General features: G+C 37.2%; 3 protein-coding genes across 5 annotated transcripts; 2 read left to right on the forward strand and 1 right to left on the reverse strand.

Annotated features, from left to right (window-relative positions):
* The first annotated feature begins 4,087 nt into the window (after positions 1-4,087).
* On the forward strand, positions 4,088-7,138 carry LOC130173972 (uncharacterized). The gene is made up of 7 exons (XM_056383556.1): positions 4,088-4,094; positions 4,217-4,294; positions 4,640-4,720; positions 4,913-5,236; positions 5,634-5,759; positions 5,943-5,992; positions 6,089-7,138. Exons 1-7 carry the CDS (start codon positions 4,088-4,090, stop codon positions 6,251-6,253), a joined length of 831 nt encoding a protein of 276 aa, XP_056239531.1. The 3' UTR covers positions 6,254-7,138.
* A 154-nt stretch (positions 7,139-7,292) lies between these two features.
* LOC130173189 (uncharacterized) lies at positions 7,293-10,857 on the reverse strand. Of its 2 annotated transcripts, XM_056382174.1 has the most exons (6): positions 10,791-10,857; positions 10,275-10,619; positions 9,810-10,154; positions 9,402-9,515; positions 8,801-8,865; positions 7,293-8,431 (listed from the first exon to the last, which is right to left on the reverse strand). In XM_056382174.1, exons 1-6 carry the CDS (start codon positions 10,822-10,824, stop codon positions 8,339-8,341), a joined length of 996 nt encoding a protein of 331 aa, XP_056238149.1. In that variant the 5' UTR covers positions 10,825-10,857; the 3' UTR covers positions 7,293-8,338. The 2 variants fall into 2 exon arrangements, with proteins under 2 accessions (XP_056238149.1, XP_056238150.1); XM_056382175.1 differs by lacking the exons at positions 7,293-8,431; positions 8,801-8,865 and adding an exon at positions 8,873-8,982.
* A 171-nt stretch (positions 10,858-11,028) lies between these two features.
* Positions 11,029-16,713, forward strand: LOC130174012 (uncharacterized). Of its 2 annotated transcripts, XM_056383596.1 has the most exons (8): positions 11,029-11,133; positions 12,767-12,844; positions 13,636-13,729; positions 14,562-14,900; positions 15,162-15,518; positions 15,643-15,780; positions 15,946-16,004; positions 16,249-16,713. In XM_056383596.1, exons 3-8 carry the CDS (start codon positions 13,636-13,638, stop codon positions 16,312-16,314), a joined length of 1,053 nt encoding a protein of 350 aa, XP_056239571.1. In that variant the 5' UTR covers positions 11,029-11,133; positions 12,767-12,844; the 3' UTR covers positions 16,315-16,713. The 2 variants fall into 2 exon arrangements, with proteins under 2 accessions (XP_056239571.1, XP_056239572.1); XM_056383597.1 differs by lacking the exons at positions 11,029-11,133; positions 12,767-12,844 and having other exon boundaries at positions 13,680-14,443.
* The last annotated feature ends 37 nt before the right edge of the window (positions 16,714-16,750 follow it).

Genomic DNA, 16,750 nt, shown 5'->3' on the forward strand with positions numbered 1-16,750 from the left:
TACACTTGTTAACCTGCGTCTTTACAACCTCAGTAATTACGAATTTTTCTGAATGCACGGCTAACGCACGGCTACCAGCACACACACCAAGAAAAACTTAATGACTGACAGATGGACTGACTAAATACTGTAATTTCACCAAAATTAACAGGACACTTCTGCAACTTGTATGTCACCTGAAATTTACTTGCATCAACACTGATTTTTGTTGCATGTCATACCCCTTCTCTCACCTCTCATTGCCTGTGTCTCAACTATCAACTATTATAGAAACTCCAAAAAGCAAACAAAAAGAATTTTAGAAATAAAAGGTGTGTTTGTCCAAATCCATATCTGCTAATGGTCTGCTGATGGTGGTTTTGACTGGCAGCAATTAGAGAACAACTATTCTGTCTCTCTAGTCTCACAACATGGTGTGAAGACAATTTGCACTGAAAACAACAAGCAAAGCCACATGCAGCAGCTTCCCTCAGAGACGTAGGCTGCGGTGGGCCATTTTTCTGCCTTTGACCAACCACTGAAGCTGTTTACTCAGAAGAGTATGAGCTTCAACAGGATATGTAGTGAGGTTAGAGGTATGAAAAGGGAGGTGCTACAAGAGGCAGCATAAAGCTAATTTTAGTTTTAAGTTGCTGCTCATTTGTAGTGTAGAAGGATTGCAGAGCTCTGTACTTGCACGGTAGCCCTCTGTGAGCTTCACTGACCTTAGAGGGAGTGAAGGAGAGGTGGAAAAGCAGGAGTAACAGTCAAACTTAGTCTGCTTACATAGTCCCATGTTCAGCTGTGGTTTGTATTTATATGGGAGACTAAGGCGACCTGTAGCTGCCGTAGTTGCAATTATGACAGGAGCAAAGGAGGAAGTCAAGTCATGCAAATAGTCATTGTTTCTGTTAACCATGACCAGTCGCAACCTTATCTGCGTGTTCATCATTGTAACTTGACAACTAAGGTCCTCTAACCTTAATGAAGTACTTATTTTGACCCAAATTGCGATCTTTACCTAAACCAAACCGAGTTGTTTATGCACCTAAACTAACCAAACGGTGAGCAATCCAAAACCACATGTTTCTTATTGTAACCATGACAATGAGAGTCCAATAGATTGTGTTTACAGGGGTGCTATTTCAGGTGATGCCCTTATATGTTGTATAACAACTTCTTTTTACATGGCTTTATCAAATGATGTTAGTTTATTTAATTTAATTTTAGTTGTTTATTTAAACAGGTTAATTAAGACCTGTGCACAAGATCTAAGGATGAAAACATAGACAAACAAACAAATGTGCAGCAACAGGTCAAAGTAATTTTGTAACTTATTACACTGATACACACTTTCAAATGGATTTTTCAAACCTTTTAAACACAAAACGAAACCTTTTTTTTAATTCTCTGTATAGTTTTGCTACATGCACTGTACATCACACTGCAGAGGAAAGGGAAAGAAGTGACTTCTGATTCAACCAGGTCCATCATACATCATGATAATGTGGTCTATATTGTTTCCATCTGCCCTGCAGGCACATCATGTGCCTCTGAAAACAAATGTACCATGATAGGACATGTCTTCATGTCCTTTGAACTGCATGTTTCACTCTTGGTTGATGAGTATGTGAAGCCCAAGGAGATCATAGAAGTAATTAAGAAGACATATATTTAAGTGTCTTCATGGCATGAATAAGTGATGATGATGTAAGAGATAAAAGTTTTGGAGCAGTGCATTTAAACATGGAAATTATACACATTTTTATTGGTTGATGCATTCAGCTTGCAAAGTTTCTTTTAGAGTTTTGAGATAAAAGAAGTGGGTCAAAGAGTGTGTTGGAGGATCACAGTTCAAACCCCTGCTTTTGACACAAAGATCTCGGTTGGACCAGTTAGTGTGTAACACACACTTGTCTCTCAACAACAACCATCAAAGACAGAAAAACCCAGAGAAATGCACTGAAAACACTCGCTGAAAGGACTGTGTCATTAACCAGGTGTGAGTTTGTATAACTGTCCTGCATGGTAAATGTATTACAACAATATTACTATTCTATACTATAGTGGAACAGTATTAATATATATCATTTTATAGTATTATTACAGTAATTGCTGTTCCACTTTGTGGCGAAATGTGATGTTTTTTCAGTTAAACTTTGTTGAATATTAATAAGATTAAAATTGTGAGAAGATTAAAATGCTGAGAATGACAGGAAGCAAAAGTGGCTGTGATGTCGCACCATATTTTGGCGGTCCAACCACAGCAATGCTTAACTTTCCATGCATCACTTATTTGTCAGAGGTGACTGTAAAAGTGTGTCTGATAATAAAGAAACTACAGGACAGTATAGAAATGTATTTATCACAGGGCTCTTTTTTAAACTGGGTTTTACAGTTGTTTCTTTACCTGTGTTCGCTCAAGGAGCTCCTTGTTATTGTGCTGGGTATTATTGTACTGGATTACATTAAACTGTAGGATGTTTACTTCATGCACCACAGTAACACATAAGTGACAAACATGACATTGCTCCATGTGAGTCACCTTGGTTCTTTTAGCTACGGCAAACAGAAAGCTTCATGGGACATCGTCCTCAGTCCAAAAGGCTTTCATGTTAGCTGAATCCGAAACTCTAAACCCTAACTCTAAACTCTAAAGTGTCAACGTAGCGGATGGTGAGACAACCCTCCCCCACTGTCTGTTTCACTCTTCCTGCTGCTTTTTTGCAATAGATGACAGACAGACAGAGTAGGCAGGAGTCACCGCTGATGATGGGGAGTTCCTGTCCTTTGTCCAAGGTTATTTAAGATGGCTGCCCTGGCTTCCACTTTAAATCAATATGACAATCTCGGTTTATTTCTTTCATTCACACAAAATGAATCAAATGATTTAAAATCTGTTTTATCAGTGGTACAGACATGGTTGTTGGATTTTAAAATTGTAGTAATTGTAGTAAACAAGAAAGAGCAGGTAAAAGTTTTATCTGCTGTTTGTTGAGTCATCTGGTTGCCACCAAAAGATGGCAGCGAAGTTAAGAGAGAACAGAGGCGCTGTTGCCCAGTCCAGTGCTTTAAAATCTCGATACACACACTCAATGTGGGAGGCCACAAATACAGTGACTACTGAATTATGGGGTTCTTATAGTTGACTAGTTGACTTTTGATATATGAATCCCATAATTTTAAACTTTGCCTACTTACCTTACCTAAACATTCCTCAGTAGTCAATCTGGATGTCCATGACCTGCAACCATGCCCACATTAATTTTAAGTACATCATTTACATTGTTTAGTGCCAAGGCAGGAAGTTGTGTCCTGATGTATCATAGTGAAAACCAGTGTGTGTCCAGTCACAGTCCAAACATAAAATTTTATATACACGTAAAAGTGTTTTAGTTCCCTAACTTTAACCAGTGTTTAAGTTTAAGGCACCAAAAATGAAGTGACAGCACTTTCAAAAGTAATGTCATGAATGAACATTTTTATTTATCACTTAATTTCACAAAGAGTGCAGGAAACAGACCCCCATCCCCCAACTGGTGTGAAACCCTTTGCCTTTAAAACAGCACCAATCCTCATTGATGAGCTTGCATAAAGTTTTTCAAGGCACCACGTTGTTCCAAGCATCTTGCAGGACTCGCCAAAGTTCTTCTTCTGTAGATTGAGTCTGTCTCTGTGTTTTCTGTTTCATGTAATCCCAGACTGATGCATTCTGATGCAGGACTCCTCTGGGACTGATCAGGCACCTCTCTGGTGGATGATGTTGTTGGTATAGTATCAGTAATATTAACTAATCTGTAGAGGGAGCCTGATGATGATGTTTATCAAAGAGGGAAATTGTTAACACCCATCATGAAACATGAAGCAAAAGCTCGCTGTTGGTGTTGTTTCATGTGTTTAGACTTGAAAGATGTTTGATATTATTTCCACTGTGGTAGCACGAACGCCGACATAATGAGAGGCCAATCAGATTGCTCTCACATTGTTCCCTCCCACATGTTGTAGTTATTAAGGTGGGTCATTTTATTATATGATCTAAATTAACGGCAGTCTCAAGTCGAAAAACGAAAATATGTTGATCATATTTTATACGCTACTGATGCTCAGAATGGGAGGTAAGTATATGTAGAAAGGTCTGGTTTAGTGCAGTTGTGTTTCACATTTATTTTGATCTTATATAGATGGCATATATTAAATCTGTGTCTGTTGTTAATCACTGCTCTGTTTGTCTTTTCAGGATGCACAGACGAGCAGATCGTTGGGTCAAAGACTGTTCATGTTGGAGATAATGTGACCCTCACATGTGCTCGCAAGGGTTCAGGAAGCTTGTTTTGGATCAGGACTGTTTCTGGAAAGGTTCCTCAAGTGTTAGGAAAAACATATAGCTTGGAGTCTGTTGATCCTCGAATTGAAGCCACTGAAGAGTGTGAAACATTTGTTTTGTCTATTAAAAAAGCAAAGCTAAGTGATACAGCAGTTTACTACTGTATGAAAATACATCAACAGAAATTAATATTTTTTAATGGAACAGACCTGAGAGTTAAAGGTAAACACAGCAAAATGAAGCAACTGATTTTTCAGATTCCTTAAAAATGGCTTTGTTTTCAATAATTATGTTGAAATGTGTTTTTTGAATAATATATATTTTTCGGTATCCCAGGAACAGAACCTGATGTCACTACAGTCCCTACACCTGATCCAGTCCATACAGAAGCCTCAGGGTGTCTGCTGAGAGTTGAAGGTAAACACAGCAAAACAAAGCAACTGATTTTTCAGATTCTTTAAAAATCTTCGTTGTAATTTCTACTGTCATTGACATACCTTAATTTTTTTTTACTGGTACATAAAACTTTCAACAGCTTTCTATTAAAATATAATACAGATGTATTTTTCTTTTTAAATTTTACGGGATCACAACCTGATGTCACTGCAGTCCCTACATCTGATGCAGTCCATCCTGGAGACTCAGAGACTCTCCGGTGTTCAGTCCTCTCTGACTCTGAGAAGAAAACGTGTCCAGGAGATCACAGTGTGTACTGCTTCAGAGCTGAATCACATGAATTTCATCTGACTTTACTTTATGCGCATGGACAAGATGGAGATATATGCGAGAAGACTCTCGAAGCTCAGTTGACACAGAAATGTGTCTACAACTTCTCCAAGAGTATCAGCTTCTCAGATGCTGGGACTCATTACTGTGCTGTGGTCATGTGTGGAGAGATATTATTTGGAAATGGAACAAAACTGGACGTTGAAGGTAACTGCAGAACATTTCTACATTGTGGTGAAATTACCATATTTATTCATTTAATTGAAAATCCGGTCTCACTCGGGTAGAGCATGTACCATTAAGACGTAGGTCTAACCGTCTTGACCCGGTTTTAAATCCGTCCAGTGGCCCTTTGCTGCATGTCATCCCCACTCTCTCTCCCTGACCTCCCTGTCTCTCTATCACTGCACCTATCACTACAAAGGCAAATAAAATGCCCCAAAAAATAACTTTATTAAAAAAGAAAAAAAGAAAATTTGATAGGATCCATTAAAATAAACTATGATAAATAATTTCTATCAAATATTAACATGATGATGAATTACTCTATTACACTTTTACTAATTAATAATTGTAATTATTTGCTCTTCTCAATATTTTTCAGCAGCCAACATGTGGGATTCTCAGAGGGCCAACACAATGTTTTTTCTCTTGTGTGTTGTTTTGACTATAAGTCTGATCATCATAGCTTTCGTCATTTGTTCCATAAAGTCTTGGGATTGTTGCAGTGGTAAGGGAACATTTCTTATACTGTATTGTACTTGGAAAAAGTGAACTTCATTAGTATTGATCACAAGTTAACCTTCAGAACAGTTCTTTTTTATTTAGTGAAATTCAGTTAAATCTTTTGGCTAATCCTGATTTATTGTTATTGTCTTTATTTACAATACAGTTCTCTTTGTTTGTTTAACAGGCACTCAAACCACTGGTGGACAGCACAATCAACATTTCAGGAATTTAAGGGTAAGATGAACCTTCTAACAAAAGTCAGGCCCCCTTTTTCATTTAAAATGCATTTATCATAAGTCATCTCACAAAATGTGCCATATATTTTGTCAGAGAGATGAGGACGCATGGGTTTATTCAGCTGTTGTCTATACCATGATGGAAGGTGGCAGTGGTGGAATGATGGATGCAAAGGCAGCGGAGAGAGAGGGGATCTATGATGCTGTCAGGGCTTTTGGGTTGGATCAGCCATTCAGTCAGTTCCAGCAAAAAAAATAAAAATGTACGACTAAAATAAATTATTTGACCTGGAAAAAGGAAACCTTCCTATTTATGTCAATATTTTTGAAATGGGCGTTGGTATTTTTGAAATGTCGGTTAAATCATCACAGACATTTTCACTTTCTTTGTAATGCAACCTTTAAGCGTTATACTTTTCATGCCTATGAGTAAAATGAAGAGTTACAGGTATGACATAAAATCAGAATGCAGATAAAGAATCAGACAAAGAATCAGCTAGTTATGTTAAAATATTGCCATGATCTGAGCCTGCCTTAATGTCAAGTTTAAAATGTCTCTGATCATTAAGACCTATGTAACTATTACAGTCATTTTATTTTACCTGATTTAACGTTGTCTATATTCCACATTACAAAAGTAAGTGTTAGTTCTGTCGCATCATCAGACGTCTGTCTTTGTTTGGAGACAGACGCACGATCAGAAAACTTTCATCAAACTGTCTACAGTTTTCTGACAGCATGTTGTGTTATTTTATGTGAAATTTTCTGCAAGCTCTTAAAACAGTCAGCATTCTCCTACATTATTGTTTATTTTATTTTATCATAATCAGTTGTATTGTATTTCATTTTTGTGCTTTTATTTACTTGTTACTTATTTTACTTGTGTTATTGTTACCACTGATACCCCTGAAGTGTTAGTCTAATTTTACATTACCTTTTATCTTATTTGTCAGGAAGTACCTTGTAACTTGAAAGTGTTATGGCAGCATGTATTCTTGGTAAAATAAAGAAGACACAAAGATTACTGTGCTGACAATGGTTTGCTGTTGTAAATGTAAATATCATATTCATTTATGGAAATACTATATCTCTACAAAAATTTCATATACTGCTCCTATTCTGGACAGTCATATTAGGTAAAAACACATACATAGATTTTCCTATTCACCCTCACCTAAGTGACCAGGGCATGTTGGCTTAGGGAAGCAAAGCTCATAGTAACCACTCTAGATGTGCCCTCATATTTTATGAAAACATGCATTCTGTGTTTTACAAAAAAACAGTATTCACAACATGGATTTCTTCTTAAATGGAGTAGGAATTCAATTGGTTCAATTATTCACTTTATCAGTCTGACCAGAAAACAACATAAATATCCAATTCTGACAATAACAAAACATCAGCACAGTATGCAATCCATCTGACACAAATATTGGTACAAGCTATCACACACACATTAACAGAACAAATAAAAATATAGGCTATATAAATCTCATAACACACACCTGCATTGTCAGCAATATTTTTTTTTCTCTTTTTTAGGTGAATCCTTGTGTCTAAATGCCTTAAGACCTGGTCATATCAGAAAGTGGTACTGCTAAATTAATTTGTGCATTTTTGCGAAGTATTTGTGTCTAGAAGCTTGATAACTTTACTCGCAGTGCTAGTCAATGAACCGCTGTAGCTGGTGAACTGACCGCTAACTCTCTCACTCAGTCAGTCTCAGTAGCACCTGGACATTCTGTCTGTTTTCTCTATGCTGTTCTGGTTACTACACCCTGGCATTTTTTTCACTATTGTACACAAAAACACTATTGCGGGGCAAATAAAGCTCTTTGAGCTAACAAGCTCATGGTTGGTTAGCAAACACATTAGCGTGTTAGCACAGCAAGTCATTAGCAGGACGCTAAATACACAAACATTTATTCAAAAGACATAATACCATTAACTCCTGTCTCATAACTGTAAACAAAATGTTTGAGCTTTTGTGAAACACTTTTACTCTAACACAAGAGCTTAAATAAAATGGTGCAGCACAACTAATAGGAGATGATAGCTTCCTCCATTTTGGGCTCTTTAGGCTTTTCTTCCCCTTAAAAGTCACCACTGTCAAAATGCCTTCCTGCTGCACAATGACGCAAATTCCAAGTTTTTGACTCTCAAAACTAAACTTGTCATGAAGCATTTCTTCCTCCATCTGGTAAATCCACTGATATTTTGCCATTTTAAATCCTGTTGTGACCAGGTCTTAAGGCTATGTTCAGCATTTTTGTCAGGGAAAAAACTAAGTGATTGGGTTACAGTTAGAAATGAAATACTGTATCATAACACACAACAGGATGAGCTACAAACACTCCTGTGGCGACTCTCGCTTCTTCAATCTTTTTGCTTTCTTTGCAGAGAAATTCAGTGCTACATAGTTCACTGCTTCACCATCCTGTAAATATAAACATACTGATTGTGTTAATTGCTAATATTTGTTAGATTAGAGCTGTAATGTCAAGATGAGTTAAAAAATAATATAAATCATATGGTGTTGGCTATGTCATCATGTGTAGTTGACTCCCAACAAACATTAAAACTTTTAATTAAAAGTTAATTGGTTTAATTTAAAATTGAATTGGTGTACAGTTTGTTTGAAAGTATTAGGCTACTCTTTGTCCTCCATTGCACATAGACTGGACCCACAACTTTGACCTATAACAAGCTCTATATACTATATTGTCAACACCTTTCTCTGTACACAGTCATTCGATCCATTCTTAATATAATAGTATTGATTATGACAGCTTTAGAATATATTTACCACATTATTTGATCCATCAACAGCTGACCTGTCATGTCCACGGAGACGGGAATCACTCATTGCTACTGTAAATAAAAATAAAGCTTTTAATTTCGGCTGTAGCACCTTGTTGTCCCGCGAAGGAGTAACCATACATTGTTTCTAGAAGTTACCATTTTGATGCAACACACTCAGACCAACATCTAATGAGTCAGGAAAGACAAATACAAGGGGTTTTCCAGTAACTCAGGTGTAACAGTCACATTTCAAATCCTCTGACTACAGAACATATACTTTTACTTTGGTCTGTGGCAGTGGTACTCTTACTTGAATAAAATATTTGAGTACTATTTGACAGATGTAAAAAAGTAACATGGATGCATGTTGTTCCAAAGACACTCAGGTGGATGTTCAGACTAAGATTTTTCAGGACTTAAACTGCCAACCCTCGAATCACAAGCCCATAAATTTTAATTTAATAGAAATGTACTATAATTTCTGGCTTTCATGGTTGGGTCTCAGAAAGCTTAATTGAGATCAAAAATAAAACAAAAGCTAATCACTGTTGCATCCTAAGCATAATTAAATTAATGAATAGAACATTTATGTATGATCAACCTACCTTTGCAATGTTCACAAACTCTTTGATTCACACAGAAAATGAGGATGACAATCACAGTGACACAGCAGGCCAGCAACCCTCCGAGCACAACGACAACTGGGTCCCGTCCTGATCCTAAATCACAAAAATATCCTCAGTCACATTAAACATTATTAGATTGTGGACTCTTGGGAGTAATAATTATATTGGCAACACTGGCATATTTCAAAGTAATGACATTTTGTCAACTGGTATACAATAGGATTATTATTTCATTTAGTTCATAGCAATTGGCTTCATGTTTTTATCAACTATAAGTCACTCTCTCAAACTTGAATGAAAACCATCAGCCTACATGGACTATATATTTTAAACAACCTAAATTCATCAAGACTCATTTATGATTCAAATCCAATTGTAAATACGTACTTGTCTCCACTTTAGTTCCTTCACCAAACAGGATCTCTCCACATGTGACCACAGCACAGTAGTAAGTCCCAGCATCAGAGGAGTTCTGTATAGTTTTGGACAAACTGTAGACACAGCTCCTTTCCTCTTGTTCATCACTCCTGTAGCTGTGAGTGTAAATGATGCCTGGATGAAATCCTCCTGATCCAGCTCTGAACCAGTGCACACTGTGTTCACCTGGACACTGGGCTCTGCTCTCTTTGTTCGTGTAGAGAAGTGAACACTGGAGAGTCATTGAGGCTCCCAGCTGAACTGATGCTGTCTCCGGACTTTGATGCACGTAGACATGTTTCTGCTCATTACGACCTGTTTGGTTAAATTTAAGGAAAGGATAAAAACAATTCTTATTCAAAATTATTTGTGTGACTTATGAGCCTTTTGATCACTCACATAGGCTCAAGCACTGAAAAGTATAGGATATTTTACCGTTCACAGCCAAGAATGTGCCATTGCTGACAGTCTGTGAATACAATGTTCCACTTTGACAGAAGTACGTTGCTTCATCCACTTTGTTGACATTTCTAATGGTAAGAAGATACTGATCATCTCCTTTTGTTACTGTGAAACGTGAGTCTTTAAATTGTTCAGTGACTGTTATCTTACTAAGTATTACTGCAGCAACAGTTTGGACCATTTGTCCAAGAGGCTGCTTATACCAATGTGTGATTTTGTTTTCCGTGTCAGAGACTGGACATGTGAAAGTGGCATTGTCACCAACTTCAACCACAGTCAAAGAGATCAGATGAGGAACCTCTGCAGTTTGAGTCAGAGCTGAAGAAAAGAGACAAACAAACAGTTACAACACATGAGGAAAAAATAAATTAAAAATCTGCCATATAAAGATTATTACAGGGCCTCGCTCAAAATATATTGCTATTTTTTTCACACAGTAAACATAGAACAAGTGATATTTATGTCACACTAGGTAAGTCGCGTACTTACACACAAGAATCAAAGCAGCCAATCTTCCGATCATTGTGGTACAGCACCCTTCTCTTGCACTACTGACATCTTTCCACCCAAAGAGGTTTGATCACAAGATCACCACAGTTTACAGAGGAGAGGACATACTGATTGGCTGAAACAGAGAAAACGTACTCCCCCCTAAACTTGGCAAACACACTTTTGCAATTCAACCAAAATGAGCACACAGGGTTTTTTCCTATTGAGTGTAGGCTCTCAGGTTTTAGCTTTGTTTAGCGCTGGGACACTGGAAGCTTCCTAACATCTGTAAACCAGTGTAAAACAAATTTGGTTTTATTCAAACAAAATGAAGAAAAAAAAGGTAAGGTCTAATGTAAAATAATCAATAATCAATTTTGTTTTTTGAATATTGTATTTCTGTGGCTAACTAATGAGAAAATGTTAAAAATAATTCAGTTGTTTCTTTGTGCTGTACTATTAAACACATCCTGAATCAATCTCTGTTGAGTGAATAGAGATTAAATTCATATATGTTTTTTTTAACTCTTGCCAAGAAGGAAATAATTATATTTTGCAAAAGGCTGATGTATCTTCATAAAAACTGCAAGCTACACTGTGTTTAAAAACAGTTCACACAGTTCATATGGTCATGTACACAGAATAAAACAGAGGGTCAAACAGAGAGAAAAGACCCTTTGAATTTATACCTGAGCTTTAAAGCCCGACCACAACAATGCTCAAGTTTCCATGCATCACTGACTGTGTGCAACAGTGGCATGCTGTGACTTCTACAGATAGACAAGCAGAGATAAAGGATCAACAAACCACCCCCACACCCTCCCACCACCTTTTCACAACAGTAGTAGTGGTAACAGCAAATCTCACTTAATTTCAGGGTCATGTCTCCTGTAATTATACTCCAGTGACAAACTTCTCAAGCAACACTGTTTTTCCTCATGGCTGATGTCACGAGAATACTTCAGACCAGTTACACGTTAGTACAACAATGCAATTTGAAAGTTTTGAAGAAGAGGTGATGCCAGTGCAGGGTTTCTATTGCAATGCCAGGTCAACATGAAGCATCTCATACGTGACAACATTGGCTTCATTACAACTAATCCGACATTTCAGATGTTGTGTTGTCAAGGGACGTCTGAGCTGAGACACTGGAGCCTGTGATGCACCACTGTGCTTCTAATGGTAGCTTGCAAGAGGGGCCTGTCATGTCGCAGCTACTATCAACATTGTTTTGATTATATTTATGTGATAAATATAAAATGTCAGGGTTAGGGTAAGGGTTAGCCTGTTTATTTATTAATGTCAAGAATAACACAAAAAAGTAAAAACTAATTTCCATTGTGGTCCATATGAGCACAATAGAGAGAGTTTCTATGGATTTCTGAGAATTTCTATGTTAATTATAGCCATGCAGTGAATGAATGAATGAAACTTGATTTATCCCAGTGTACTGTTCTCTTTTGTGCAGTAGTACTCATGAGCATCCAGGGGCAATACAAAAAGACCATCCACTTCTTTTGCTGTGTCTTTTGCCCTTGTCTCTATCCATTGTGATATTTACCAACAACTCCTAGTGACAAACCATCAAACAACAACCACAGAGACAAACAGCGAACCATCCCCGTGACGTCACATGACGAATAGCTACAGTTGTAAACCAAGTGTAAGATATAGAGACTCTAGTAGTCGCCTGACTCATTTATAAGAAGTGTGTTTCAAGGCTAGAAGTCTTTGCAGATTGCACTGAGTGTCTGGGAGTTAATCTGCCGCATAGCTATTAGTTAGCAGACTTGCTAATGGCATGCTAGCATTCATGTATGGACTTTGAAGCCTGCACACTGCACCAGACAGCGCACTGTGTTAGCAAAGAAGCGCAGTTGCATCTCTGGTGTTGAGCGGGACCTGTTTCCTTTTCTCGCTGCAACTGAGACCGAGGTTGGATTTTCTTTTCTTCCATCACCACCGGGACTCGTCAGTGGGACTGTGGCCGGAACAGGAGACTGTTGAACTGCTGACCAGTAACTGGTGTGAGTGAAGATGCCATCAGTACAGCTGTAAGTTACCATACACACATCTCACCCGAACTGCATTCAGAGTATAACCAGTAAATTATTGTTGTTGTTGTTGTTGTTGTTGTTGTTGTTGTTGTTGTTGATTCATGCATAATTCATGCCATCTTAAACTCATAGAGTATTTCCTGCCAGGTCGTTTGATTTTTCCATTATCTTGGTAGAAAAAGGGCTGTTGTGTTTTCTTTTGATTGTTTGTTTGTTTGTTTGTTTTTGTTTTTGATTAAGTGATGCCTTAGAATGACTGAAGGATTTTATCTTAATTCATTTAAATTCTTGGTAAATGATTTCACATCATTTTCCTCTTTGTTGGTTTAATAAAAGTAAGATAAAGTGAAGGCCGAGGGTCAACAGTGATAAGTTCAGGTGTTAAAATTACACATTAATATTATTAGACATTAATTTCATATAAGTTTAAATAAGGATATATCATTTAGAGAAAATAGCACAGAGTGTAGTTCAGGTGGAAGAACCCAGGCCGCTGGATCTCATGGTAGTTTATACTGGCAAAGCGCTTCATGTAGTTTATGCAGTTTTGTACTTGCAGTTAATGTAGGAACAAAGCTTCCTTTAAAAAGAGAGATGTTTGCATTGTCCCTCTTGCTTTTTCATGAGTGGACTTTAACTGCGTATCGCTCCAGGTTCACATGGGTCCCAGTGATATCGTGAACTCTGATTTGTCCTTTGAGTTTCTGTGAAAGCCCAGAAACTGCTACTGCCTTTCACCTAATGCATGTTGGGATAAGCTTCTGCCCAGCTGACGTGTTTCACTACAGATGACTGACAGGCGAAGTGGGCGGGTCATTACTGATGTTGAGGGGCACCTGGATTGGCCGGTCCTTCCTGGTTTTCTCTGTTATAAATGCCCTGGTAAGTTTTTAACCTTGCTAGCAGCATGGATTTAGTGATGTCAGCGTTGGTGGTTAGACCATCTCTTTGGTCCTAACTGAAATATCATGGCAGCTGTTGCCATGGCATTTTGAACAGATAATCATAGTCCCCAGAGGATGAATCCTAATCAGTATGATGACTCCCTGACTTTTTCACTGCTGTCACCAGCAGGCTTGCATGCAATTTTGATGATTTTCAATAACTGTTGTATAGATTGTAAAAAAAATGTAATACACACTGATAGTATTTTAATTAATAAAATCATTGCTTTAGTGTTTTGCCGCCTGCAATAAAACACTTTGCTGTTGATTTTTTTCACAGGAAACATATTGTAAACTCAACATATCTGTTGAGTTTACAATATCTCTCCTATAAGACTTTCTGTGTTTAAAGTGTCAGATTTGGGAACCCATCATGAGAACTAAATATCACACAACAAACAGATGCTACTGGTGTTGTTTCATGTTCTTAATATGGAAAGTTTAGTTGAATTTCTTTCCACTGTGGTAGTACAGTGTAACAGCAACATAACAAAAGGCCAATCAGGTCGCTCTGAAATTGTTCCCTCCCATTTGCTATGACTACATTAAGTCGAATCTTGTTATAGTGGGGTCTAAATTAACTGCTGTCCCAGCTGGTGAAATCAGAGAATGCTGATCATAATACATATGCTGCTCGTGCTCAAAATCGGGCGTAAGTATTTACTCCAGAAATATTTAAAATACATCGCCGTCTTTTTGCATTAATATAGAGAAGGCATATGACTGTATCCCTGTCGTTAATCATTCCTCTGTCTTTATTTTATTTTCAGGATGCGCAGATGAACACATCTTCGAGACAAAGACTGTTAATGTTGGAGAAACTGTGACTCTGACATGTACCCGCCAGAGAACTTCGCAGTCTGCACGCTTATTTTGGATCAGGCTTGTTTCTGGAACATTTCCTGAAAGTTTAGGAGGACAATTATCTTACTTTACGTTAGATGAAAACAGTGTTAAGGAAACTCATCACATAAAAGCAAAACAAGAGCTTGAAAAATATGTTAAGCATATTTCCAAAGCACAGTTCAGCGACACTGCAATCTACTACTGCCTACTAGTAGAAAAACTTAACATTACATTTCTGAAAGGAATATTTCTGAGAGTCAAAGGTAAATCCAGCAAAAACAGCAAAAGATGCCAGATGTCATAAGAATCGTAGAATTATACATCGTTTATAACAGCAGTTTTACTTACTTTCTTACTTGTATATATTTAGTTAATACACTGTATGTTTACATAATTCATATAAAAGTGACCAGACTTTGTCTTTTGTTTATGAATAAACAATTGTAATATATATGCCCCTCCTGCAATGTATCCTCAATGAACTGAATAAAACACGTTTATTTTTTGTTTTTTTAATTTCCTAGAGCCAGAACCTGAGATCACTGCCATCACGGAAGACTTTGTATCTGATCCAGTCCGTCCAGAAGACTCAGCGACTCTCCGGTGTTCAGTCCTCTCTGACCTTGAGAGGAAAACGTGTCCAGGAGATCACAGTGTGTACTGGTTCAGAGCCGGAGCAGATGAATCTCATCCCAGTTTAATTTATGCTCATGAAAACACTGTGAATCAGTGTGAAAAGAATCCTGAAGCTCAGTCGACACAGAAATGTGTCTACAACTTCTCAAAGATCGTCAGCTCCTCTGATGCTGGGACTCATTACTGCGCTGTGGCCACGTGTGGACAGATATTATTTGGAAATGGAACAAAAGTGGACATTAAAGGTAACAGCACCATATTTCTATATAATGAGGAAATTATCATCATTTTATTAACATACCATCAAATATTGTCAATTTTTTTTTTTTTTTTGCTATTTCTAAAATTTTCTATTTTCTTTATTTAAAGTTCCAGTTGTCGACACGTGTGATTCACAAAAGGACAATACAATTGTCCTTCTGTTGTTTGGTGCTTTGGCTGTGAGTCTGATTGTTATAGCCTTCCTTGTTTGTGCCATCACAATGAAATCTTGTGGTTGTTGCAACGGTAAGAAAAGTTGCTCATACATCAATCTATTGAACTGTTATAAACTGTCATCATTTGATTCACATTTGACCTGTGTATAAGCAAACTTCATTCATCTTTAAAAAAAAAAAAAAAAAGTCAGATCCAGTGGATCATTTTTTCTGTGACTTATTTTTATTAATATAGCTGCCGTCAGTCTGCAAACAAATGCTGCAGCAGCCAGTGGTAATCATCAAAGTCAGCAGGTAAAGAATATAAACATGTAGCTATAAAATAATTATCAGTCATTTTTATATGTACATGTATTGAAATCAATCCTCTCATTTTCAATTGGTGCATTTTTTTTATTTCAAAATCCAGCTGCCGTCTCTCTGCATGTTAACAATGTTGGTCAGAAAAGTCAGAAGCTATAGTATTTACAGTTTTGATTAAACTTTTAAAAAAAGGCTTTAAGGTTTTTTAACTATGTTGTCTCGTATCTTTTTTCAGAGTGATGAGGACAGATGGGTTTATTCTACAGTCGTATTCACCATGATTAAAGCTGACTACCACTGAAAGTAGAGTTGTGATGATGATCACTAAAATCCGACGGAGGAAAAGCTACAAAATTAACAACAGAATAAGTTTGTAGAAATGTACTGATCCAATTCCCTTACTCAGTCCTGGCACAGACATATTCGATGGGCGGAATATCTGAAGTTTACATGTTTTCAGTCAGAGAAAAATACTGATTGGTACTGAATATCAGCCAGCGCCCTGCACTGGTACCGGTGTGAATCTTGTTTAGACACAGAGACCATAGATCTGTTGTAAGTAAATTTCTATAGAGTTTATGCTATTGGCTTTTTTTTTCTTTTTGCTTGATTGTTTTTGTTGAGTGACCATTTAAACTATTTGTGAACGTGATTTCGAACTATATCAAACTATGTCAATAAAGAAATGTTTGTTACTGCTGTGGATATGTCATTGTGTTGGTTTCCTTGAGATTTAC

This window comes from Seriola aureovittata, chromosome 8 (assembly GCF_021018895.1).
Source record: "Seriola aureovittata isolate HTS-2021-v1 ecotype China chromosome 8, ASM2101889v1, whole genome shotgun sequence".
Taxonomy (NCBI): Eukaryota; Metazoa; Chordata; class Actinopteri; order Carangiformes; family Carangidae; genus Seriola; species Seriola aureovittata.